Source organism: Eulemur rufifrons, chromosome 15, assembly GCF_041146395.1.
Source record: "Eulemur rufifrons isolate Redbay chromosome 15, OSU_ERuf_1, whole genome shotgun sequence".
In the NCBI taxonomy this organism is placed as follows: Eukaryota; Metazoa; Chordata; class Mammalia; order Primates; family Lemuridae; genus Eulemur; species Eulemur rufifrons.
In genome coordinates, this window is record NC_090997.1 from 85,076,997 (window position 1) to 85,104,128 (window position 27,132).

General features: G+C 39.0%; 1 protein-coding gene across 1 annotated transcript; it reads right to left on the reverse strand.

The window, feature by feature from the left end:
• Positions 1–18: 18 nt before the first annotated feature.
• On the reverse strand, positions 19–18,682 carry IFNGR1 (interferon gamma receptor 1). Its single transcript, XM_069487914.1, has 7 exons — positions 18,561–18,682; positions 9,527–9,641; positions 8,693–8,859; positions 6,891–7,063; positions 4,784–4,970; positions 2,327–2,454; positions 19–833 (listed from the first exon to the last, which is right to left on the reverse strand). Exons 1-7 carry the CDS (start codon positions 18,643–18,645, stop codon positions 255–257), a joined length of 1,434 nt encoding a protein of 477 aa, XP_069344015.1. The 5' UTR covers positions 18,646–18,682; the 3' UTR covers positions 19–254.
• Between the last annotated feature and the right edge of the window lie 8,450 nt (positions 18,683–27,132).

Consider the following 27,132-nt stretch of genomic DNA (forward strand, 5'->3'; position numbering starts at 1 on the left):
TATTTTTTATTGTTTTCCGTCCATGAGTTATATGCAACTTGAAGAATAGTTCTTGTGGCTCCCAACGTGAAGAGACATGTAAGTTACATATGCTTCATGAGGCCCCGGGCTCAAAACTAGTGTGAGTTAAATACAACTCACACGGCAGTTAATGTGTTGTCAACTAAGATACAATTTCTGAGATCATGATCTTTTCATGAAATCAAAACAGAAAAACTTTCCAGGAAAATTGGATCCTTCACAGTTGGTTGATGTCAAGAAAATTCTTTAGAATCTGCTGTAAGTCTATAACCAATCAAGGACTCTTTACCACCATCATCCGCAAGCAGCTCCACTAGTACGTGTGGTTTATCATAACCGAAAGAGATGGGGGCTTTTCTTAGCACTGTGGACTCTTGTCCTTCTGTCTTTATTTCAGTTTGATTATCTGGGGGGAATTCTGAGTCAGATAAGCAGCTACCTGACTCCACATGACCACTATCAGAACCATTTCTGGAGTGATATGAGTTTAAAACGACACTGCAGGGCTCAGACTGGTTACTACTTGAAGGCAAAGAATTCTCCCGCTTTACTGGAGTTGGGAGGCTGCCAGGGGCTGTGTCAGAAATATTTTCTTCAGTAGTCAACAATTCCGTTTCAATGGAAAGTTCTTCTTTATGTTCTGCTTCTCCTGGCTTGTCCTCAGCCTGCATGCCTGGAATTGTTGCTGAAGACAACTGCTCTTCACAGATTACCTTCTCCTTTTCTGGAACAAATGGCTGGTATGATGTGATGACCGATACATATTTTGATTCAGGTTTTGTCTCTGAAGTAGCACCTCTTACCACAGAAAGCTAAGGAGAAAGAAAATGATTAAAAATACATTATTTAAAAATGATAATTAATTATTAAACTTAAGTTCCTATCTTCAAAAAAACCCTAAAATGTCTACAGGTAATGGACCACCACACGGCACATTTAGGATAACATAATTCAATCAGGTGGTTGCCTATTATTTTCTTTCTTTTAAATGAAAAGTACTACATTAAGAATAAAAGTAAGTTGTTAGGACTTTTAAAAAGCCACTCCATATCTCACCAATATATGTTGCTTTTTGTATACTGCCCTCCACATGTATGCATGTTATATTTGCAACAAGAGTACACCTACTTAATTTACATAATAATCATTACCTGTCTTCATCATTATAATTTTCAGTGGCTCACATTTCTTTATAATAATTAAATAATTTAATAGTATTAACAGATGAAGTGTTTCCAATTTTTACTAGCTACAGAACATGTTCAATATTTCATACATCTTTTTATTTATGAAATTATTTCCTTACAATAAAATTTTAAGAATAGAATGAGTACATCAAAGGGTATGGCATGTTTGTGGCACTATTACACTATATACTCATTATATACTTATCTTCCCACCAGGGCTATGTTACTTTTCACCAGCACATAGCAGTTATACTACCAAGGGACTACTGGATATTCAGTATTTTTCCTTCTCTAGTGCATGTAAAATGGCATATTGCAAGGTTGCCTTGTGCTTAATTACTACTAAGGATAAATACTATAATTTATATGTGAATTGACTAACTGGTGATAGTTCTTATCCACTTTACTTAAAGGTAGTGTTTTCATAGTAAATTTCAATGTGTGCTTTGAACATCACAGATATTATTCCTGTCATATTTGATTCAAACAGTTAGTATTCTATTACCTTTAAATGTTCTTTTCATCATACAAAGGCTTTGAAATGTTGGAGATTAAAATGTCAAACTCCTGTGTTACTCTTATTTTTGGCCATCTTGCCTTCTACATTCTAACTACAATGACATAATTTCTGTATTTGCAGATCTTCAAAAGCCATGCTTTTTGACTTTGGGCCTTAGCACATACTGTCCCTTAGTACTTGGATAAACTCCTATCTGTCCCTCAAGACTGCTCAGGTATCATCACCTCTGGAAAAGCCATGACTAAGACCCACTCCCCAAAGCTGGATGGAGTCCTCGTTGGCTCGTGCATAAACCTCTACCTTTGAACCTCTCACACTGTATATACCCATTGTATACTTCTCTTTCTTTCCCAATACCCTGTAAGTTCCTTGACAGACTGGTTTAAGTGTGTTTTTGCCCTGAAAATAAAAAAAGTACCTGGTGCATAGTAAAAGATGCAGTATGTGGTTTTGGATATATGATAGACTGAATGACATATGGCAGGTGAAACGCTGTTGAATATTATTCCACTTTAAAAACATAACTTAAGAAACTATCAAAAAAGGTTCAAGTTAACATTTTTGTATATAATTAAATAAAAATATTTAAATATATTACCAAGGACTTGGGTAACATTATGTTTTTTCTCCTAAATGGATTAATCTTCTTAATATGACAATAGACAAATACCAGGATAAGTACTAGAAAGAGTAGGAAAACAGCAAAAACTGGAATCCAAACAGAATCTAAAAAAGGGGGGAAAAAATCACAAATTAGAATTAAGATGGAATACTGCTATTATCTGTCAAAAAGTCTTTGTGCTCTTCTTTAATAGATTTACACATGAGTTAATATGGTCAGAGTTTTAAAGAACACTGAAGAAGCAGAAGTCAGGCAATCTGAGTAAAAAAATCAGGTATGTGTCCTACACAGCAATATGATTCTTCCCAGCTTGGCAATTCGAAAACTTTCTGGGACTATACTGCTATGACAAAGTGTAGTTAAAATAGCTTTTTCAGAACAATTTCTTCACAGCCTCAAATATAGGGTGTTTCCAGGATTATGCTTTTCTCTCACTTAAAAAGGCAAAAGAATTAAAAAAATCTCTATCTTTAGAAAGAAGTTGTGGGAATGCTGGTAACTTAAAATAATTTAGCCTCACTCCCCAGAATTTTCTGTTACGTTTATTTCAAGATTGCAAATACTTATACAGATACACAGATGTACACACATGCAGGAATGCTGCACAGGAATAAAGTCCCCTTTATTGCAAACTAGATATAAAGACTAACATAAAATAGGGAAGATCTGTTTCAGAGCACATACATCTGGAATCACCATTGTATTCTGCTATAATGTTGCTTTTAATTTAAGCAGCACAATCTTCAGTATTTTTTGCCTCATAGTCCTCTCTGCCAAATTATTAATAATAGTACCTACATATTGTGGTGGTATCTGGCCTCTTTAGTGGCATTTCATTACCTTGAATTTCTTTTCCAAAGTAATCTCTTTGGAATAGTAACTGTGCAAGTTACTAGTTAATGAATGCTTATATTACGCCTATTACAGGATGTGAAAAAAAAACCTAAATCATTGCAATAGTAAAAGATAAAGTAACTAACCACATAACTAACACCAGTGCTGTGCCAGAAGTCCTATGGGCTGAGAAGGTGCAGTATGCAAGGCATCGAGGCAGGTGGGCAGGGAGTGCCACGAACTGCAGTGGTGCCACCACGTGGCCATAACAGCAGTCCAGTTTATAATTCAGGCTTTTTAAAAAATAAATCTGGGGCATTTGCATTATTTCAAATTTTGTGTATAAACTAGTATTTTATTTCTCAAATAGCATAATGCAAATTAGCATAAAATGTACTGCATTACTTTAAGTCACCTATGTGAAACCTTCATTAATGGCCTGAAAAGTTTTTAGTATTAAATTTTAGATTTTAGGTATTTGATCTGACTCTTCAGCCTAGATTTCCATTCTTCAAAAAGATACTTGTATCATAAAATTTTAGTAAATTTTTTAACTTACAAAATACATTCTAAAAACATCTTAACAATAGGAAAAAATATATATTAAATATATATACATAGAACACAATATATATCATCAAAACATGATTTATCATAGTGAAAACTCCACAATCTTAAAAATCTAATTGTATAACATTAAATAAAATATAATTTACATGATGAAATATTCTACAGACATTAAAAAATACTAATGAAGTATCCGCAATGAAAATGGAAAAATATTTATATGTTTAAAACAGTACATGAAATTATATATACTATACAACATGATCATGGCTATGTAGTAAAACTAAAGAAAACACCAAACTGTGAATAATAGGGTATTTTTTGGATGGCAAAGCTACAGATAATTTTGTTTTCTTCTGGCTTTTCATATTTTACAAATTATCTATAATGAACACTTAAATTTCATAATTGCAAAGAAAAGTCCAAACTTTTTTTTAAGATACCTGCTGAGAATGCCAGTTCTAAAGTTTTATTATATACATCCACACCCAAGGAAAAGATGAAATAAAATTATTCTAAAATGTTACAAAATGACACATAATCAATCCACTATTAAAACTCTACATACTTTTTTAGATATTAATTTCTAGTCCTTATTCAATTCACACAGTTTTAATCTGTCACAAAATTTTAATCAGTAAATATTCCTGCTATCTAGTTTTTAAATTTACAATCCCCATAAAGAACATTTTAATGGATTCATAACATTTTGCTACGTTGAAGTAACAAATTGACTTATTATTGTCCATAATCCTGAAATGCAGACATTGATGAACACAGTCTTAAGTATTTGTTACATTTTTTCTTTCCTGGGTCAAAAGGCCATCACATGGCTTTCCAAGTTGGTTGTATCTTGCAATGCCTGCGAAACTGCCTTATTTCTAATTTTAAACTCTGAGGAACAGAACTACTGAATATTTTTTAAAATAAAACAGATCTTTTGATGTTGCAAATGAATTTGCCTCTTTTTACATTATCCTATTTTAGTTATCACCCTTTATTTTTAGGGGGGAAAAAAGGGCAAGAACTTACCTTTTATGCTGTTACTGAAAATGGTAATACAAACTTCTTTTGACCTTTCTGTTGTAACACCCCATGTGTCTGAGATTCCTTCTGCTGAAACACAGTACCGAGAATTCACTGAGGTCGCTGGAATACTTAACTGGCACTGCGTCTCGTTGCAATCATCTCCTGTCTGTAAATGTATTTTATCTAGGATCTGATGGGAAAGAAAACAGTGAAAACGCATGGCATGTTTTAATCTGCCAAAAAATAAAAAATCACCAGATTAATCCTGGTCAAACACTTCATTAAAACATATATATCATTAATGTTGAACATGTCTAAAAATAGCTTTGATATCAAATTATAAATCAATTTGTTACTTCAACATAGCATCATGCTATGTAACCATTAAAGTATTCATTCTAGGGACTGTAAATTTAAAAACTCAAATAGCAATAATGTTCATTTAACAAATGTTCATTTGTCCTATTCCTGGAGTGCTAGAAATTCAGCTGGTCGGAGACAAAAGCAATCTATAGGAAGAAAAATAAAGGTTTTATACAAAGGCTATAGGATCTCTGGGCAGTAATTCATAGAAGTGACTGGAGCAATCCCTGGTAGCTGACCATTCAATCAGCCACAGTGCATGGATCACCTGTGCTAGAGCCTGAAGACACAAAAGTAGGATGGTGGTGCCTGACTTCAAATAGAGAGACAAGTAAGAAACTGAACAAAGAGTAAGGACTACTACAAAAGGAATACTGTGTGGAATTAGGAATAACCAGACCACAGAAGGAGAAAGAGTCTAGTGGATCAGAAAAGAATTCAAAGGGGAGGTGATACCTCATTGGACTCCTAAAGAATGAGCAGAAATTTGCCAAATGGAAAAATAGAGAAGGGCACTCTGTGAAAGAGCATGACACTTGCAAGGAATTATAAATAAGCAGTTCACCAAAGCACGGACGAAAACAAGGTTGAAGGGAATGGGGAGAGAGGTGGCTACAGAGGACACAAGAGGCCAAATCCCAGGGCCTTGCAGGCCAGGCCATGGGAGGGAATTCAGACATCATTCTGAAGCCAATGGGGATTTGGGAAAAGGTTATAAGCAGAATATAAGAGTAATATGATTAGGCTTGCACTTTAGAAAGAAAACTCTGCTAGCAACCAAAGTGATATTTTAAAATCTAAATCAGATGCCACTCTTCCATCTTTTCAGAGGCCCAACATCTCACCCAGAATAAAAATATCGAAGTCAAATCCCTCCAGTGCCCTAAGAGATGTGGCCCCCAGTCACCTGCTCCCTGCACCCCGCCCAGTCTCACTGCCCTCCTTGCTGCTGCCTTCACAGGGTTACTACGCTCCCGTCAGGGGCTCTGCCTGAGCGCTCCCCCGGGTACATCCATGGGACTCACCTCCTAGCCTCTTTCTGCCCTGGCTCCAGCTAACAACCCTCCTGAGAGGCCTGCTCTGACCACCCTATTAAAAAATCACTATCACTATCCACCCATCCCTTCCCCCTCCCCGATGCCCACCCTATTTCTCTGCTCCATGGCAGTTCTCCCCTGAGTTTTACCTGTGGTGTTTGCTGCCGTACTCCTGGTGCCTAGAAGGCACATAGCATGTGCTTGATTAATATCTGTTAAATAAATTAATGGCAGCATTGTGGAGGATGGAGTAGAATAGTTCTAATCAAAATGGGGACTCCACACCAGTGCCAGAATGTAATTATAAGCCCACGGTACACCGTTAAATTTTCTTTCAAAAACAATGATTCAAATTATAGCTTCATATTAATTTACATCACTGCTAGTAAGGAAGAAAAAGTTACAATTATCCTCATCTTACTAGTGGAGAAATGGAGGCACACAGGGAAAAATTCTAGATTAGGGCCATGCTGCTAAATGAGGCGAAGAAAAAATCCAAATGTATTCACATTGTCAGTGTTAGTGATTAACTCCATATCAATTCCTTTCAAGAGCATTCACATATATTTTTTTCTTACCAAAATCTATGATCTGTGAGTCTTGCCTGAATATTTGTAAACCTTCTACTTTCATTACACTACAGAAAGAAACAACTTACGCTAGTTACAGAATAATTTCCATTTTGAAAAATATGAAATAGAAACGCATACCTCACTTCCATTCACTGTCACATACGCATTGTACATGAATGTGTAACAGGTATTTTCGTCATCATACATGGCTCCCTGTTCTTCTCCATTTACAATAATTAAAGGGTGAAATATGTCAATAATGATTTGGTTTTCCTTCCTTCTGATAGCCAGTTTAGGTGGTCCAACTTTTCCTGGGGAAGGAGAAGGAAGTCTAATTAGTATTGGCCTCGGAACTTCAGAGTATGTCTCATAAAATTGCCATAATCAATCAATAATCTACTTTTTTGTTTTTGTTGTTGTTGTTCTAAAGAAGGACCACCCATTTAAACCACTCCACAAAGATTAAGAAGATGTCCTTAAAGAAAATGTTTAATAAATCTCAGGCAAGAAGTACTCTTATCTAAACTCCTCTTAAGCAGTTTCACTGTTAGTTCTAGAGAAAACAGGTGATAGATAAACCTTGGTTAAAAAAAAAAAACTTGACATAAGAGAAGCTCTATTAAGTAATTTGCTTCTGTAGATTAAGAAACCTGGTTTCTAAAATGTTTCAGAAAAGGCATTTTAGTTATATTCCCTCACCAAAATTCTTTGTGTCTTCAACATCTATGGGTGTCTGGCATGAAGGCTCTATAAATTTGTTTTAACGCATTCAATTTTTGTTGTGAAAAGCAGAACTATGTATTTATCTATTCCACAAATATTTATCATTATGTCTTTCATGTTTGAGACTTTGTCGGTGAACTGTTGATCTACTTGTCACATACTTACTGCACACTATCGTGTGCCAGGCAGGCCTGTCTTTACTCACCAATGTATCCTAGGGCCTAGCATACTTTCTGGCACATTGTAGACCCTTGATAAGTCTGTGTGGGAAAAATGTGATATCCAGATGGTAAGGTTATCAGACGACAAAGGCATGGGCTCTGGGGAATTAAAGGGCAAGTAGAGGAGGGGCCTGTGGAAGAGACCAAGGAGGCACGATCTGAAAAGCAGGAGAACAAGGAAGGAAGTGAAGCTCGAAGAAAAGGTACTGAAGGACTGGAAGCCTAGAGAAAAGTCAAGTAACGACAGGTTTCCTTCACTCAGGAGTGAGGGTCTGTGAGCTAAGGTAAGATGTCACAGTCAGAACACAGGAACTGGCACTAAGGACTCTGGAGTTTGAGGTGACAACAAAGATCACATATACTATGGGAGTGGGATGCTAGAAGAATATTCAAAGGGCTGAATATTACTGGGCTGGAGAGATTAAGGAACTCTAAAATTTGAACAGGCATTAAAGACTTAAAGTAGAGGAAAGAATGAGAGTCAGCTGCCAAAGTCCTCCGTGAATGGAACTTGTACTGATCCATAATTGTATGGAGTAGAAATGTCAATGGTTTAGAAGGGGCAAAGTGATGGCCGCTTCTTAGCCCTGTTCTGTAAGGTTTGAAAGAAAGGGAAGATACAGGATAAGCATCCCTTTTCAGAAATGCTTGGGACCAGAAACATTTTGGATTTCTAATTTTTTTAGATCCTGAAATATCTGCATTATATGTGTCAGTTGAGCATCTCAAATCTGAAAATCTGAAATCTGAAATGCTCCAATGAACATTTCCTTTGAGTGTCATGTCAGCTCTTAAAAAATTTCAGATTTTGGAGTATTTTGGATCTCAGATTTTTGGACTTGGGATACTCAACCAATATTGCCTCTCTAAATTCCTCCAAATGTTTCTTAAGCGTTGTGATAATTTTCAGCAACTGCTAATGAAAGCAAATATATACAGAAGACATGTGTAAGTATTTTAAAATTTAAAATTTACATGTGTAAACATTCTACTCACCGTGTTGGCACAAAATAAATTCTTTTGATCTTGCATAGGCAGATTCTTTTTGTCCAACCCTAGCTTTAACTCTGGCCCAGAGAGAACTTGATGGATCATCAGTGTAGTGAAAAATATTACAATAATGATGAGAAATATTGATGCAGGCATCAATCCATTCTGCATCCCTAAAACAAAAAGGAATAAAGAAACACAAAGATAACTTTCCCTGTTACCACATAAACTTGAATCACCTCTGACTGTGCTTTGCTTTTCATTTACAGCATAGAGCTTAGTAGAAAGAGCTGAATAAGAATAGGATGGAGAGCGAGACAAAGGAAGCCCTTATTCTTTGGTTAGAAGCACTACAAAGTCCTTTTCAATAAAGAGGCTCAATTCAAAATATAAGACCTGTACAAATGACATTTCCACAACTAATTTTTAAAAATCTGCTTCTAGATTCCATTAACATAGATGTTACTTAATTACAGAATCAAACATGTTACAAAGACTCCTAACAGTTGTCAAAAACTTTTTGGAGTTTCACATCTTTCTACTAAAATACATACACTATAGGAAGTAAGATGACATCATAACTATTAGCTTTATATATTATGCCTTAAAATCTTGGAAGTTAGTGATGCTTTTCAATATTGACAGGAAGAACAATTAGCAGGCAAGATGTATTCTGCAAAGAATTAATTTGTATCCTTAGCACTTCTAGACATCTACACGCAGTACAGTAAGTTTTGCCACATGGGAAGGAAGGATGGTGAAAGCAGAACACAGAGAGTTGTGGAATCTGCAAGGACCTAGACAAAAACAGAATAAAAAGGATAAAAGAGCAACACTCACCGATAGTTCTTTACCTGTGTAGTAAAAACAGGGGTCTGTGGCATGGTCTGGTACTCCCAGTAGAGGATAGGGTTCATGTTATAGGACTGAATTGTAACATTGGTTGGTATAGGCACTGCAAGAGATTCAAAAAGTAAAATGGACAATAGTGAGAAGCTAACATTAATGTTAGAAAACCTTATTATAAGATGCCATACTAGTCAAATATGTATATTTTAAGAAAGTACAATTCAACAGGATATTAAAATTAAATTAGGAGATTTCTAGAAATTAATTTTACTGAAAAATGTATAGAAAGTTCTGATTTGTTTTTAAATTACAGAAACATCACTGTGATATAAGGGTAACACAAAAATAGCACGAGACAATAAATTCCCATGTTTTAGGAATTTTTATAAATAAATACACTGCCTACTGTAATAGTAATTCAGAATTCATTCAATCACTGGAATTTTCAATATTTGATACCACAGATTGTATTCAATATCCAGAGACGAACTGGCTATATCAGGAATGGCCAATTTCACTCTAAAATATCACCAGGCTCTCAACCCTATACTCAATAAGTACTATTACACCTTTAACACCTTTTCTATAGTACAGGAAGAGATGCCTGAAGATTGACTGAAGGAGTCATTGACCATTCTAGTTTCAACAACGTTCTGCTCTCTGGGGTGCGTAGGGTTTTTTTTGTTTTGTTCTGTTTTTACAGAACGTACCCAATATTTCTTCTTGCCTTTGCTCTTTTAAACCATTTCAGACAACATTTGTTAATAAGACTTGAAAGAGAACAGGCAGAAATCATTTCAATATCTAATTCAACATCTAATCAGACACTACCAAAATCTAGTTATTAAAAGTAGCCACTTTCCCCCTGCTCAGTATAAAAAGTTGTTATCCACCACCCTTTGGAAAACTGAACACATACACATCCCCTCCCTCCCTTCACTTCTTTAAAATGAACATGAAGGGACAGAGTTGGCGATATGACCCAAAAGTTAAGGTTATTCAATCCCACCTAGCTGGGAAATTCCACTAAACATGATTTACTTATTAATTTAAATAAATAAATAAATGAATGCAATGTGGATAGGAGCAGCAGTTTCCAAACATAACATCATCATTCTCAAAAATTCTGTGAGAGTCAGAGGTTTATATTTTTTCAAAGCACCCTGGATGATAATGCTGCTCACTGAGGTTCATGTCAAGTGGGCTGCCCTAATAAGAAAAATACTCCCTGGGTCAGACATTAAGAAACCTGTGTATTTTCCTGGCTATACTGCTAAATAGTTATTTGAGATCTACTCATCTGTCAAGTGAGGTGTTAATTTCATATACATAAGATATTTGCTTACTGTTAAAGGAAACACCTATATTTTCCTAAAACAAAAATTCCCATTTGAGACCAAACTGGTATATTGCTGTAATTTATAATTACTTAACAGATGCATTATCTTTTCAAAGCAGAATATGGATCAAGAGTTATTTAGGTAAACAATAACAATTAAATTCTACTGCCATTTTTGTCTTTTTCTGATTATTTTTTCCTTTAAGGCAGTGGCTCTCAGCAGGAGGTTGATTCTGTTCCCCAGGAGACATTATGCAGTATCTGTAGACATTTTTGGTTCTCACAACCTGCAGGGATAGGGGGTGAGGGAGCTACTGCCGGCATCTAGAGGATAGAGGCCAGGGACGCTGCTAAATATCCTACTGCACAGGACAGTTCTCCACAACAGAAAGTCATCCAGCCCAAAATGTCAATAGTGCCAAGGTTGAGAAACCCTGCTTTCTATGTTCATAATTTTAGGGTTTTGTTTTTTTTTTTTCCAGTTTAGGAAGAAAAACTAATTTAAAACAGAATGCTTTATAGTAAACTAATATATTTCATGGCTCCCCCCAACCAACCAAATAGATTTGGTTACTGCCAAATTACCTAACTTCTATATTATTTACCAAAGTAGTGTAACAATTTGGGCCAAAAGGTTGAGATTATGAAGCTGGGAAGGTGTCTCACAGATTCAAATACTCCATACTACTAACTTGACCTTTCTGTGGCCAGTGATCAGGTAACTGTAATTTATCTCCCTAGGCTTCCTAAAAGACTGCTAAAGGCAGTCTTTGGTTCTCTAAGCAACTTCCTTGAAGGTGAGCCCGAAAGCACTGTTCTGGCATGATTTATCCTTGGCTTTTCCCTTTTGGTTTTGGTAGAGTTCCGATAGCCATACCTCGCAGGGACTACTGAGGCTTTCTTAGGAGGGTTCCTTTTTCTGTGGTATGTTTGTACTTCAACTTCCTGAGACACCTAGTCTCAAACAGTTTACAATGCACGCTTTAGGTTGAAATAAAAGCCACTTCCCCCTTGGATTCAATTTAACATCAATATCAAACAACAATCACACATATAAACCTAATTTTGCAACCAGATAAGAAAGAGAGGTACCTAATGCTAAGAAAACTCATAATGAATCTGAGCTTCCTTTAGAAGCCATGTCTTAGTTTTAGCATCTTTTGCCTCTTCAGAGGCTGGGAATTTTCAAACCATCAGGTCCTGGGTTCTTTTTGTTTAACAGTCCTTCCCATGATTAATCTAAGTCTTGCATTTTATTACAAGAGGCAAGAGAAACCAGACGGCACCTTCAACACTTTGCTTGGAAACCTCCCGAGCTAGATCATGCAGCTCATGAGGCACAATTTCTACTTTCCGTGTTAGTGAAGGCAAGTGTCGCTAAGCTTTCTGCCACTACACAACAGGGGTCCTCCTTCCTCTAGTTTCCAATAGTGACAAGTTCTTCACTTCCCCTTAAGGCCCTCTTTTTAATTATTTCCAATAGGAATAGCTTTACAACTGTATATTCTCAATCTGAAATTCCTATATTTGAGGAAAATGCATATAGAAGTCAATCTATATACTAGAATATTAAATAAAGTAATACCTTTGTATTAGGAAGGGGCTAATGAATCACACACTATAAAACCACAAACAACAGACTCATGCAGCATTAGTTTTTAATGTGAACCAAAGTATGTTTCTCATAATTTAAGGAAAAGCCTGACATGCTTAGACTAGGACAAGGACTTAAATCATAGCTTTCAAAGTAATCAAGACAGACAGGTGGTAGGGGGAAGGGAATTTCAATGGATTAGGGCAGAAAGAAATTACTACTAGGTTAAAGGAGAAACTTCTGAATATTTACATCAAAGGATGTAACCTATGGTTTTAATTCTATCAGAAGAGAAACCATGTGGTTATTAGATATCTGCCTTTGTCCTCTTTGCCAAAATCACATGATAAACAGACAAGAGTAGTTTTTTCACTAAGGTTCAGAATTTTGTAATCTGAAGCTTAAATTGTTACATATTCAGATTAAAATAATTAAAGCTTATAATAAACTTTTATAGTACATTTACACTGTGTAAATAAAAATATATGTAGAAATAGCAAAAGAGTTATCTGAAGAGTTTAAGAAAAGATCCTACTAGAGTGATTTTGTGAAATAAAATCATCTTACAAATTTTCCCATCTCTTGCTTTTGGAAATGGGCTCAAAATTATTTGGTGCATTAGGTTTGCATTACACCCAGAGTAAACTTTAGCTATTTTAAGATCTAATTCCCAAAACTCCTCCAGAACTCATAGCTCAGGACTTAACAAAACCAAACACAGGAGAGAAGAATCAGTTTTTCATAATACTCTAATTACAATGCAGAAAAAAAGGACAACTCTAGTTAGAGCCAACTCTTTCCTTAGAAAGTTGATAAGCCGGAAGAGACAGGAGGTGGAAAAATAACAAGGGAAAGGACAGTAAAGCACCAGTAAAGATCAGCTGGTGATGGAGCAGTGCCACCCACAGTCAATAGTACAACTCAAAACCAAATGCTCTAAATTAAAGCATCCAGACCCTTTTCTGAATAAAGGACACTCAGAGAAGAAATCTAACACCTTGCCCACGTTACAGACACAGGCCCATGGGTACTTTCACAAAGGTTTCTTCTGCACAGCAAACAGCAACAGCGTAAGAAATCCAGATTGACTAAGTTCTGCAGTCCCCAACCCCTGGGCCGCGTATCACAGCCTGAACTCCGAGCCCTGCACCCACTTCCCAGTGGAAAAATTGTCTTCCACGAGACTTAAGAACTGGGCCTCACAGAAGCAGGTGAGCGGCAAGTCAGCCAAGTCGTGCCGCTCCCCACTGCTTGCATCACTGCCTGAGCTCCACCTGCCCGCCCTTCCATGGAAAAACTGTCTTCCCTAGTGCCAAAAAGGCTGGGGACTCCTGTACTAAGTGAAAAATATCAAATCAAAGCTTTCGTATTTTTGTCAGAATATATTTATGATTACAATCTACCTCCTGAATAGCTTTATAGTGCTTATAAAATGGCTATTTTTCTTAATGCCTTCCAACTTTAATCTTAGCAAGTAGCAGCATCTCCTAGATTTAAGCTGAATTAAGGACATTTTGAGAATTCTTGCACATGTTTCAAGTGTTCATAAAAATTTTTTAATTGAAATATTTCAACACTTTTGGTCTTTGAAAGGAATCATATATTGATCACTTTGGAAACTAATGGAAAAACAGTCCATTTTCTACTTCCTATTATTTTCTCACATTTTCAGAAAAAGATAGTTTCAGAACTAAGGGTTCAATGAGGACATCTAAAACATTTCAGGTCTATGTACAGTTCCTTAACTGAGTCAAGATTCCTTTCAGTCTTCTCTTCTATGTTTGGGACCTATTTTGGTCTAATCACTCACTCTCTCTCTCTTAAAATGTGGAGCCCAGAAATGACAAAACAGATGTGAAATACTTTTCTTCCTTTTTTTTTTTTTTTTAGAACTGGGCATAACAAATAGTAGCTTACACTGAACTTGTATTAACTAACCTCCTGCGTATCTTTCCCTCACAGCACCACCAAGTTAGGGCTTATCCAATAAATATCTGCTCAGCCACTTTTCTGACTTGAAACCTAGGACTTTATTCTTATTCCTGTTTATCCAATTTCATAGGGTTCGGTTTGGTCCGGCATTAATTCTGATTTGGAACAGTCCAATCTAGTCCCCAAGAGAAGTTATTTCTCAAGACTAACTCCCTTTTGGACTAACTCATTTTAAGTTGAGAAACAGTTTATAGTTTAGGAACTGAAAAAACAGAACAGGCCTTTTCAGTCTATATGAAAAACAGGCAAGAGGTGGAAGAACGAGTTAGCTACTGAGCCCATTTTAAATTTCTCATACTGTTCTGGATGAGTTTGCTTTTTAAAAGCCAACACAATTTCTCAAATATATATGGAGATTATTTATCCCTTATTTTATTACACGATCACAGACATGTTTAAGCAGTTTTTCTTAATTAAAATCCCAAAAAAACTCTGCATATTTTCAAGTCTTGTTTTCTCATTGATAAATATGTATGATAATATTATCTCTCTTACAAGATGCTTGTGGTGATTATCTGAGATAATGCACAAAAAAGTTGAGCACATTGCATGTCCTGGAGTAAATGTTTACTATGTGACAGCGATTATCATTCAGTAATGTGCTTTATTATTTTAACAAATTTAATATTTAAAGATACATTCGCTTCTTTAGGTTTTCTTTTATATAGAACCAAAATGTGAATCTTTCAAAGTCTGTATGAATCATGAATCAGAATAAAATGAAAAAGAAAATTTAATATGCTGTTCAATAAATATAACTAAAATGCTAATGTAATGCTTAAGTATTCTGAATCTCTGAAATATGTATAGAACCCAGAGAAAATAATGAAAAATTTAAACACTATCCAAAGCATTATCCTAAAGCCAGAGGACAAGTAGAAGCATAGGTGATAAAATACAGGTCAGTTAAGAGCCCTGGATCTGGGAGAAGTCCAGTCTGCCCCTCCAGCCATTACCCAGAGTGGAACAGCAAACTGGATGAAGGCAGCCAGTAGCACATCCTGATTTACTTAAAAAATATATACTTTTTTTAATATGTAAAAGGGCATGAAAAATGAAACATTACTGATTATTAACTGGCACACATGCATTTTTATTTTCACTTAAGAAATACTGATCAAAGCCTATGAATGTAACACATTTCCAAACACTTGGATTTTCCAGAGACTGACTATATCACTATATTCTCTTATCTGCTTCCTACTAAGTCCCCTCATCTAAGATGAACTTCCAACTACATAGTCAAGTTCAGCAAGGGTAAGAGTTAACACAAGGAGGGCATACCAAGTGCAGGCACTGGAAAGACTGGGAAGCTAACCAAGAAGAGCCAGAACCAGGTGTCTCTGTGGGTTTCCTCCTACTCTCTGGAGATTTTGTATTTTAAATTAACTTTAAAAGCCTAAGGAACACAACCAAATCTACAGAAATACAACGAAAAAAATCTAGAGAAATGTGTTAGAAATGCACTGAAGAAAAAGGGGGCTCACTGACACTTGTATTTATAAAATTCTGGAACACAAAGTCTTCAGAAGATCTTCCCATGGGAGGCAGACAGGCAATCCTACTCTCAAGAAAGGCTTCAAGGACGTGCAAGTTGTGAATCACAAGGGATCCCACACTCAGGAGGGCCCTGCACTCAGAAGGAAGGGCTTGGTACTTAGTTCAATACCCTGAGCTGGGAATCTGAGTCAATCTCCTCCTCTCTGCCCACATCCAGTCAGTCAGAGTCCTATGACTCTGCCTTCTAAATGTTCCTTCAAGCTGTCCTCTCTTCTCCATTTAAATTACTTCTCATCAACTCCTCCCCACACTAAAGCAGCATCCTCCTAATGGGCCTCCTGTCTACTCTCAAACTATTTTGTAAGATGACTGGTCTTTCTAAACGGCATATCTAATCCTGCATAAAATTATTCCTCTTTGTAAGATAATTCAAAGACATCAGCATTAGTCAATGACGACCGACTGCAGCAAGGCACACTTGGCATATCATTTTGTTGGCTCAGCACCTGTACTTCTTTCAGGGACACCACTCATCTTCTTCTGGGAACTCTGTAACCCCACCCACTGTTACAATGTCCCTATCATGTGAATTGGCACGTAAAGCAAGACAAGCAAATCAGAGCCTTGCCCTGGGATTTTGCTAAGATGAAGAAAGCTGCAAGATGTCAAAATGGTCAATAAACACCCAGTTAGAAATAAGAGGAGAGTCTTAGCAGTTTGTGTTCCTGGTTCTAGCTTCTTCAGGCCCAGCTGGCATCTCTAATTTTCTGTTTAACTCTTGTTTGGTTTTTCTGAGTCAATAAATTCCTCTTCTTGCTTAAGTTAGCCAAAGCTATGTTTTTAACCATTGCTGTTATACATGCCAAGGCACTTCATTATTTGGTTCTTATCTCTCACTTATCCTATCTCCCCTTGTATCCTCACACACATAGCCTATAAAACGCTTAGTATTCCACTAATTCAAAATGCTTTTTCACACCTCTGCCTCTGAACATACCAGTTTCTCTGCCCCTCTGGTTCTAATGCTGGGGTCCCATTCTTTGTGAAGTCTCTTTTGACTCTCCTGGAAGAGACAAGTACCCATACCTTGCTTGTTCCAGGAGCCTGTGCCTAAGTTCAAGTTCTTATCACAATGTATTAATATACATGCTGCAATTGCCCATGTGGATGACTGACATGCCTTACATAATGGCAGCTAGCAGAGTGGTTAGGCACTTGGACTCTGGCTGGGCGTGGTGGCTGGCACCTGTAACCCCAGATACTTGGGAGGCTACGGCAGGAGGACAGGAGTTTGAGACCAGCCAGCATGATGTAAAAAGAGCTCATCTCTAAAAAAAAAAAAAAAAAGAACTTGGACTCTGGGCAGACTGCAGCACTTACGACAATGCCCAGCACTTAATAGCTATTAGCTATTATAATCATGATCCTTGACTTGAAAGCGGAAACTGAGAAACCACTATTTTTGTATTCCCAGCACTTGACACAATGTCTGTCCCAAAAAATGACTACGTATTTTAAATATTTTTTACTTGACTTTTAAAGAGCAAGCCAAGGGATAGCTGGATATGAATGGAGCACACTTAACAGGAGCTCATGGGAGAAGTCATTATACAGAGTTTCAACCTAGAGTTTGCCAGGATTAAAGAGGATGGGCCTCCCTACTCCTTTCAGGCAGCTGCTAACTGGAGACACTCAAGATTTGGGAGGGGGCGGGGTGGTAGATGAGTTGAAAAGGTCTACTGATTTCACTGGAGCTCCTAATCATCATTACTTCATTACTGAACTTTAGAAACGCTACCATCAACATCTGTTTCCTAGGAAAGTCAATAAGCAGGTGGAAATGAAATGCTCCTAGGAACTAAGCTATATGAAGAGCCCTACCGCCAGACAAATCAGACAGTGAGTACTCGCATCCCACCACTTCAAGACAGACTTAAGGTGGAAAATTTACTGCCACTTAATTCCCTGCTGGCAATAGAACGCAATCTCTCCCATCCCAAGGATTTGGGGTCCACCCTAAGGATAAAGTATTTAAGCCATGAATTGTGGCCACGGTGTCAAATGCTGACCAGGAAACTCACAGTCATGTGTCATTTAACGACAAGGAATTTCGTCTTGTGGTAGTGTACTTAACACAAACCTAGACCGTATACCCTACTACATGCCTAGGTTATATGATGTAGCTTATTGCTCTTAAGCTACGAACCTATACAGCTTGTTACTGTACTCAATACTGAAAAGGTACAGTAAAAATACGGTACTATAATCTTATGGGACCACACCGTCCCACGTTGACCGAAAACGTCCTTAAGCAGCGCATAAATGTATTTAAAAATAGATTAAAAGAGCCGGAGAAATCGAGAGGCGTGATTTACTGTGGTGGCAACAAGAGAAGAGGCGAGAGGAAGGGACCTGACCTACGCAACCACGGAGAACCCCCTCACCTCCCGGCCGCCAGCTCACCGCCAGACGCTGGGTCGGGGGCGAGCAGGGCCGCGGAGAACCGAGGCGGCACCACCGGGCGGGGCTTCCCGGCTGGGGCGGTTCCCTCCCTGCCATCCCGTCTCCACCCGGCCGCAGCCCGCCGCGAGCGACAGTACCAGAGGACGGTTCCGCATCCGAGGCGTCCCTCTCAGCCCTGCTCACAGCTTGCATGAGGAGGGTTAGGAGAACGAAGAGAGCCATGCTGCCCGCGACCGACACCAACCCCGGCCCGGAGAGACCGCGGGCGTCGCGCGGCGCGGCACTCTAGCCAGAGCTTCACGTCACTTCCGCCTCAGGGAACTTGCGCTGCGGTCGGAGGCGGGGCCACGGCGTGAGGGGCGGGGCCGTGGCGTGGGAGGAGCGGGGAGGGGCGTGGGAGGAGTGGAGACAGGGAGAGGGACTCTCGCCAAGCATCGGGCTGTTGGTGACCTAGTCTGTGGTCGTGGCCTGGGCTTATGCGTGTGTGGGTAATTTGCGTCCAAAGGTTACGTCTTTCGGGTTGGCACCACATTCCGCGATTCTTCCTGTTTTTGTGGTGTCCTGGGGTTGTAGAACTTGCGTTAGGCCACAATCGGGCACGATACTTGCTTTACCCTATTAGACTTTGCCACCTACGTGTCTTACAGCCTGAGATTCTGGAAGAGAAGAGCCCTTAAAGTCCTCTTCCAGTCTCTGCTTTTTTATTTAAGGAGCTTAAAAATGGTTTCTGCAAACTCCCACATCCCAAATCGAATTAACTTGGCCAAGAACTACTTTATTCTTGTAGAAAAAAACAACCTGCATTACCTTTTCAGCAATTCAGTGTCAAAGAGCAATTTACTAAGCAGCCTCTCATAAAGAGGCCTGGCTTTTTGTCCCTCTGACCACATCTGTTGTTTTGCATCTCTCCCCTTTCACTGCAGCCACGTTGGTCTCCTTGCCCTTCCGAGGACGCTCAACGCTTGTGCTCAAACATACACATGGCTAATCATCTCGGCTGCAATTCTCTGTGTATCGTGGCCTTTTGTAAAGATTTTAAATTGCAACCCACCCTCCCATCCTCCTTACCCCGCCCTACTATTTTTTCATGGCATTTTGACCTTGCTCACGCTATAACATGCACCTTGGTGTTTATTTTCTCCCCCTTCTAGAATGTAAGCTCCATAGGGCTGAAATCTTTGCTTGGCACTCAATTAGTATTTGCTGAATGATAGAATGCATGATTACATTAGCATTAAGCAGAATTTTGGAGAGGAAAAACCTTATGAAGACAACTAGAGGAATTACCAGCTAGGTCATTTTGTTTATATTATAAAAAGTCCCTTAGCTCAGTACTTCACAAACTTCAATGTACGTGTGAACCATCTGGGGATCTTGTTAAAATGCAGGTTTGGAGTGAGTAGTTCAGATTCAGGTTGGGGCTTGAGACTATGTATTTCTAACAAAATATGTAGACAATGCCAACGCCCTGGCACTAGGACCACACTTCGAGCAGGAAGACCGTAGTTCAATCTAGACTAGGTTTTGGAGGAATATTTTCCTTTGATGTATTTTTGATGTCCACTGTATGAAAGGCACCCTGTAGCCAGTGCAAGGATATATAACTGATCTTTGCTGTTTAGGAGTTTATGGGGAAGGACAGAACATAATATTCAGTTGATAAACATTATTTTAGTACCCATCACAGGCTGGGTTACCCAAAATGTAAACTCTGAGGTAGAGATTAAGGTGCAACGCATTTATTAGGGAATGCTGCAGGGATAAACCCCTGTGAAAGGGATGTGGAGGAAGCGGAGCAGAGGAAGAAGTTGATCTGTGATGCCATCCCAAGAAAGGCTTCAGCAGACCCCACACAGAGCTCTGGAGCTGGGTTGGCTTTGTAGAGGTGTCCTGAGTTGGTATGAGGGGCTGGACCTCACATCTCGGCACTGATTTGTCATTGAATACAAACTGCACCTAAAATGGGACATGATTTGGGGCTGTCCGTTTTGTTAGCTGAGGTGTTCTGCAGAGAAGGCTGACAGCTGAGGGTATCTACTGGCAACATTCCCAGAGGCAGGAGAGGGATGGAACTAAATCTTCTATTCCTGAAGGGGGATTTGGGCAAAGCTTCACGGTCATAGTGCCCACCACAGTACCTGTTCTTCTGAGGCATGTGCTAGTCACTTGGAGACTAAAGATATTTATTAATTCGCTAAATATTATTGAGTGCTACTGTGTGTGTCTGACACGGCTGGGCACTGAGATGTAGACTTGAGCAAGACAGACATGGCCCCTGCCCTCATGGAGCTTACAGTCTACTGAGGGAGAGGTGCATTAAACAAGGTATTACATAAGTAAGTACTGAAATTGTGGTAATTGTTCCCAAGGAGAGCAACAAGATTAAAGGACCACAAACAGGGATTTAACTTAGTCTAAGTTTTAAAGACATTCTTTCTTAAGGAAGTACAATTATGTTGTGGCCTGAAAGATAAGGGGAAATTAGCCTGGATAAAGTTGGGAGATGGGGGCAGGGGTCACAGACTAGTTAAGAGAGATAGGAGGAAGATCAATAAAATGTATTTTAAAGTCCAATATAAAAATCTTATAGAGTCAACATAGAAACCAATCAGCAGTGCCAGCCTCCTTGGTAAGTTTCCAATGTCTAATGGCTGGTTATTTAATGGATATTCTTGGAGAATATCCAAGAATATGTTGGTCTCCATTGTAGCCTTGGGTGAGTTTTTAAAACCAAGAAAACAAATTTGGGGTGAGGAGTAGAGCATTCCAAAGCTGGGTGTACACTGAAGTGCTGCTTTTTTTTGCAGGCCACACTCAACACAGCCTAGAGGAATTTAATAGGCTGAATAAAATAATTTAAGAAATTAGAGGCCGGGCGAGGTGGCTCACGCCTGTAATCCTAGCACTCTGGGAGGCCGAGGCGGGTGGATCGCTCAAGGTCAGGAGTTCGAGACCAGCCTGAGCAAGAGTGAGACCCCGTCTCTACTAAAAATAGAAAGAAATTATCTGGCCAACTAAAATATATATAGAAAAAATTAGCCGGGCATGGTGGCGCATGCCTGTAGTCCCAGCTACTCGGGAGGCTGAGGCAGTAGGATCGCTTGAGCCCAGGAGTTTGAGGTTGCTGTGAGCTAGGCTGACGCCACGGCACTCACTCTAGCCCGGGCAACAAAGTGAGACTCTGTCTCAAAAAAAAAAAAAAAAAAAAAAAAAAAAAAGAAATTAGAAATATGCTCCAATGAGAACAGAGACTGGGCGTGTAGCACAAACTTTATATTTTTTGGCTTGGGTCACTGTGCGTTTCCTTCCCCTTTTCTCCACAACAGAAATGTCTGCCAGCTTCCCTTTAAAGGAGACAGCTTGAAAGTTTATGGTTGAAGCACATAGTTTTAAACTCTCTTGATTATTCTATAAATTATAGCCAATATTCTTGCCCTTCCACACTCTACCCACACCTCCACACTGCCCCTTTGTTCTTGTCGTAGCACTTATTAAATTACCATCTGGAGATTCCGTTGGAAATGTCATATATATTCATACACATACACACACATTTATTCATATATATATTCTCCACAAATAATTACTGAAATTATAGTCATCATTACCAAGAAGAACAACAGGATTATAGGAGCATAAACAGGGACTTAATCTGAGATTTAAGGAAATCCATATATCTGTACGAATGTATGTATAAATATATGTGTACATATACACATTTTTTCCAATTTTCTCTCTCTTCCACTAGAAAATAAACTTGTTTTCTTCACTGTTAGATCCCCTGCACTAGACAAGTAGCTATCATTCCATTAATATTTATTGAATAAAAATATGTATGAACAAAAGCTTGTAAAGAGGTGTGGGATTGAAACAGATATAGTTAAATTTATGGTGATTAAGCTACATTGTGTCACTGATGAGAATTTGGAGATGTTTGGCCATCACACTGGTACAAAACAAAGCATTATTCATTCTTGCCCTGCGCACAGCCTCCTTCTTAGCTGTCATGCTGATATGCGATCACATCAGACCAAACCCTGGCTCAAAGGTAGTTATCCATACACAGCCAGGTCTTCTAGTAGATGGCTTGTCTTAGAGCACTGCCTAGGATAGAAGCCACGTGCTGTGAGGTGACTGTGGCAGACATTGTTCATTAGCTGAGTGCTAACAGCTTTTCTCAGTCCTCTTCTACCTTGATGCCTTCCCACTATAGAGCCTATAAAAGCTCAATATTCACTTTCCCAACCTCTGTGGCAGCTAAGTGTAGTCATATGACATAGTTTTGCTCAATGAAACATAAGCAGAAATCTGTGACGCCTGTGTGTGTGTGTGTGTGTGTGTGTGTATGTGTGAGAGAGAGATAGATGGGGGAGGGCATTGCAGGGCATTCTGGGACAACTTTTCCTTCCTCCTGGAAGTGACAGTGGCAACAGGGGAGCTTGCTGGCCTTGGCCTTTGTCCAGTCTTCTTGCCTTGAATGTAGATCTAGTGATGCCTAGATCTGCAGCAGCCGTCTTGCAACCACAAGGCACAAGACTGAAGATGAAAAGTCAACAGCTACACAGCTGGGAAGATGGAAAGCCTGAGTCAGCGATGTCAGCATGGAGCAGCTGAACCAATGTCTGCGACCACCTACTTCTGGCTTGTTATGGGAGAAAAAATAAACCCCTCTTGATGCAAGCCACTGTCAGTTTGATTTTTCTGTTAATTGTGCTGAAATGTTTTCTCATTCAACGTCCGGCCAACCTAAATAAATTCTCCCTCAGAGAGTAGGAATGTAAAACTAAACAATGGAGAAGAGAACAGGTAAGGGGAAAGGGAGAAAAGAGCAAAGAAGAAACAACAAACTCAAACTTCTAGAATGTAGAATACTAGAATAGTAAGCAAAGAAGATCCCTTGTTGAGGGGAGAACAAGAGGCCCAGGTCTTGCAGCTACAGCAGCAGCCAGAGACTTGGTAAACGGTCGCCCTCACTGCAGTGCCTGGAGACTAGCTCACTGGTGAGTCTTTCCTCTTCTGACTTTCCCACACGTCTATACCAACGTCCCTTGTCACTAAAGGGCATCTGAATGTCGCTGTTTCTTGCAACTAACAGAGCTCACCTGACATAATTTCTAGCCATGGATGGTCAGTCTGTTGAAGAGCAGCTACCGTGTTCTTTTAGAAAACATTTCTCAGCATCACACAAAACACTGGGCTGGAAAAGCTGTTGTTAAAAAGAACGGGGCAGGCTAAAGCAGCTTGCAGTTTGTGCTCAGAGCCTCATCACTTCCTCTTTCATCACGTCTTCCCCTCCAGTGTACGTGCTTTCCCTCATGACACGCCAGACACCAAAGCCCAGTGCCTTCTTGCTGCTTCTCAGATGTCCAGAATCCTCCTACTTGGAGAATACCTGGAACTGCCCTGATTCATAAGGCTTCCGCTTAAGGCTTCTCAACATCCTGATCTTTTAACCACACTTAGGTAAACAGTTCTGTATTCTGTAGGCAGACGCTCTTAGATGGCTCTGGGTAACAATGGATGAACAAATTAATTTATTGACAGTGGTATTTGATGACCATTTTGAGGTTAGGACTCCTAGGTATTTTGGCATTCTGACAGTTCTTAACTAGTGAAACAATGGATTTGCTGTAGTGACATTGGAGGTCATGACTGGAAGTAGAGAAGATATTTTGCCCTGCACAAGGGAGTCTTTTGGGTACCTTTCAAAACATGATATGACAGGTCATTTCCTAAAAGGCAGGCAATATCTTACACTAGTTACGACAAATTAGCAACTCACAAAGTGAATTCAGCCAACAGACATGTCTGTTCAATCAGCAGAGAGAATTTCGTTTTCATTGGTTCTAGACAAGGCATGTGTTCCTATTCAGTTGTTAATATCTTTATTTACTACTGATACCTTGAATGCCAAGACTAGGTTTCTGGAGCAGAGCAAAACATTATTTATTTACCACAGATAATCATGCTAATTCCCTTTTGTCCCAGTTCTTACCACTAGGGCCATGCAATGAGAACCAGATGTCATCCTACGGGTAATGGTGTCTTCTGTGGGCAAGGACACCCTCAAAATGAATCTGGCCATTTATGTAAAAGAGAGAGGCAGCTTCCGCCTCCCTGTCTGAGAAATGAAAAGAAATCCTTTGGTCTCTAGTATAGACAAATTCTTGGGAACACAAAGAATTTGTGCTTACCTTTTGGAATGTAAATAAATTTCTCCACAGGAGAGGTAAGACCAATGTTTCTAGCTTTCCATCCCAGGAGATGCCTCCATGGTCTTGGGGGTTTCATTCCTCCTTGAAATGAAAACATATATACTTTTAGAAAGGTAGATCTCTGGAATTTTTTCTAGTTAATCATGTATAAATTAAGTTCTAGGCTTGTTCTTTTAGCTCAGACTCCAAGTTTCAGTAAAATGTATTCAGAAATCTCTAACTGAACTGTGCAGGAACATAAAAATACTTTCTCTATGAGCTACAATGCCACAGCTGAGTCACAGGCCCACCATCTCAATTGTCGCATGTGATGCTACTTGATTTATGTTACCTTCTTGGTTCTAACATGTAGGCATTTACCAAATGGAGTTTAGGACAAGTTACCCCAAAATATGGCACCTTGGCATTTGAGGAAACAGCAGAAGCAGGAATGTATTTCTGACCTTCTCCCCTGAAGCAGGCCATAAAAGAATTCTCTGACTTTCCTCTGATGTAGGTCACAGACCCTCATTTGAGAGGTGCCCTCCCTAGACCCAGAGGGGAGGAACATCTTTATCTCTGAAGACACAGGGACACAGATAAGAATCTTAAGAAACAGGCCTCGCTAAGTTATTACTATCAGATTATACCTGCTTGTCCAATCATACTTTCCGTGACTGTCCACTCTTCCTTACACCTAAGTACAGAAATACACAAGTTTCCCTGTTTCTTTGGGTCTTCATTTCTGAAGCCTCCCAAGTCACATAAACTTATATTAAATGCATTTGTGTGCTTTTCTCTCATTAATCTGTCTTTTGTCACAGGTGTTTCAACCATGAACCTAACGATGGGTGAGAAAAGAAATCTCTTCTCCCCCACACCACCAGGTTATCATAAGTGATACTTTAGTCAAAGAATGTGCTGACATTTAGACCTTTAAAAAGAGAATTCAAATGCATGAAGTTTGTGTGAATAAAGAATTGATAATATGACTTTTTGGACTGGAAATGAAACAAAAATGAAAAGGTAATTTCTTACTGCTCCGAATTACATAGAGAACAATTTTATCTACAAGAAAATTTATCATCTAAAAAATGTGTTAATTTTGTCACAGAAATCCTAGCTGTGGGGTTGGGAGCGAGCAAGACAGTCCTTTCCTTAGTCAGGCATTTTGTGAGAGAGACGGTCCAGCAGTATGGCGCCGAGGTCAAGCTCAAAGCCTTTGAAGCTGAGCTGCCTGGATTGAGAGCTCCAGTCACCACTGATAGTCATGTGAGCTTGGGCAAGTCACTTAACTTCTGTATGCTTTGGTTTCATTACCTGTAAAGTGGAGCTAGAATAATGTGTACTGCATAGGATCCTTGTGAAGCTTAAATGAGATAATAATGAAAAATGCTTAGTCCCATGTCTGACGAGTAAGAAGATCAACACTAGCTGTGTTATTATTTGTTCGAGTCCTCCCAGTGATTTAAAGAGAGCTTACTCTCTAATAGCAAACGAACCAGAGAGAGAGAGAGAGAGAGAGAGAGAGAGATTTGTTTATTAAAAAGGGCATTATAGCTTTACTTGTTTATCTTATCTAACTTGTGATAAATGTCTGTGCCTCCTCTGCTGAGAACCCAGCAGGGAGTTGTCAGTTCTACTCAAAGTGGTGGAGAGCAGTCAGGAAATTCTTTATAATAAGAGAAGACCTTTGAACTAAATCTTGAAACTATTTCCTACTGTCACCATGGTCTCCTAGCAACCACCAAATAATGGTAGAGAAAATAAAAACTTTCAACAGCATGTATTAACATTTCCCTATGGATTTATCATATTTTTTAAAAACATGCTTACTGCTTTATATTTCAATGATTGCCAAGTGACAAATCCGTAAGCATCGTCAGCTTGTGCTGCCTCTGTTTATGGCTTTTGCCTGCACTTGCTGACCCACAAACACTGTACTCCCACCCTATTCCATAGTCTTTCACGGCAGGTTAGGTACATAGGCAGTCTGGAAGAAGACTGTAAGAAGAGCTTTCTTCTTAAAATCAACATATAATGATGCCAACTCTATTCCTCAGACCAAAAGAGGGAGAAAGAATTTAACCGGGACCTAGGTGAGGACATTAAGATATATATTTAAAACTACATCAAAGGCTCCCATGTCAACTTCTGAATGGTTAGGATAAAAGTAGCAAAAATATGGAGTTCAGAGAAGCAAAAAGGTTCAGTGTGTTCCCGGCAGAGTCCAAGGGAAAGGGTGTCCTTTCCTGATGATTCACATATCTAGTCCCTCGCAGGGGTTAATTAAGAGCATGGGAAATCAGACTAATTGGGTTCAAATCCCAGCCCCATCATTTAATAGCTTTGTAATCTTGGCTAAGTTATTATACCTCTGTGTGCCTCATTTTCTTCATCTGTAAAATGGGGGTCACATTAGTGCTCACCTCAACAGAGTAGATGTGAGAACTCAGTGAATGCGTGTAACAGCTGTGCAGTGCCGAGGACAGAGAAAGTGCTAGATAAGCCATGG

What these genes read in the sequence shown, in the direction of transcription:
- IFNGR1 (XM_069487914.1), bottom strand. Translation starts at nt 18,645, where the DNA reads ATGGCTCTCTTCGTTCTCCTAACCCTCCTCATGCAAGCTGTGAGCAGG. An exon ending in TGACAGTGAATGGAAGTGAG is followed by an intron (nt 4,971 to 6,890) that starts GTATGCGTTTCT and finishes CTTTCCCATCAG; the next exon opens with ATCCTAGATAAAATACATTT. An exon ending in TTTCAGTAACAGCATAAAAG is followed by an intron (nt 2,455 to 4,783) that starts GTAAGTTCTTGC and finishes CCCCTTTTTTAG; the next exon opens with ATTCTGTTTGGATTCCAGTT.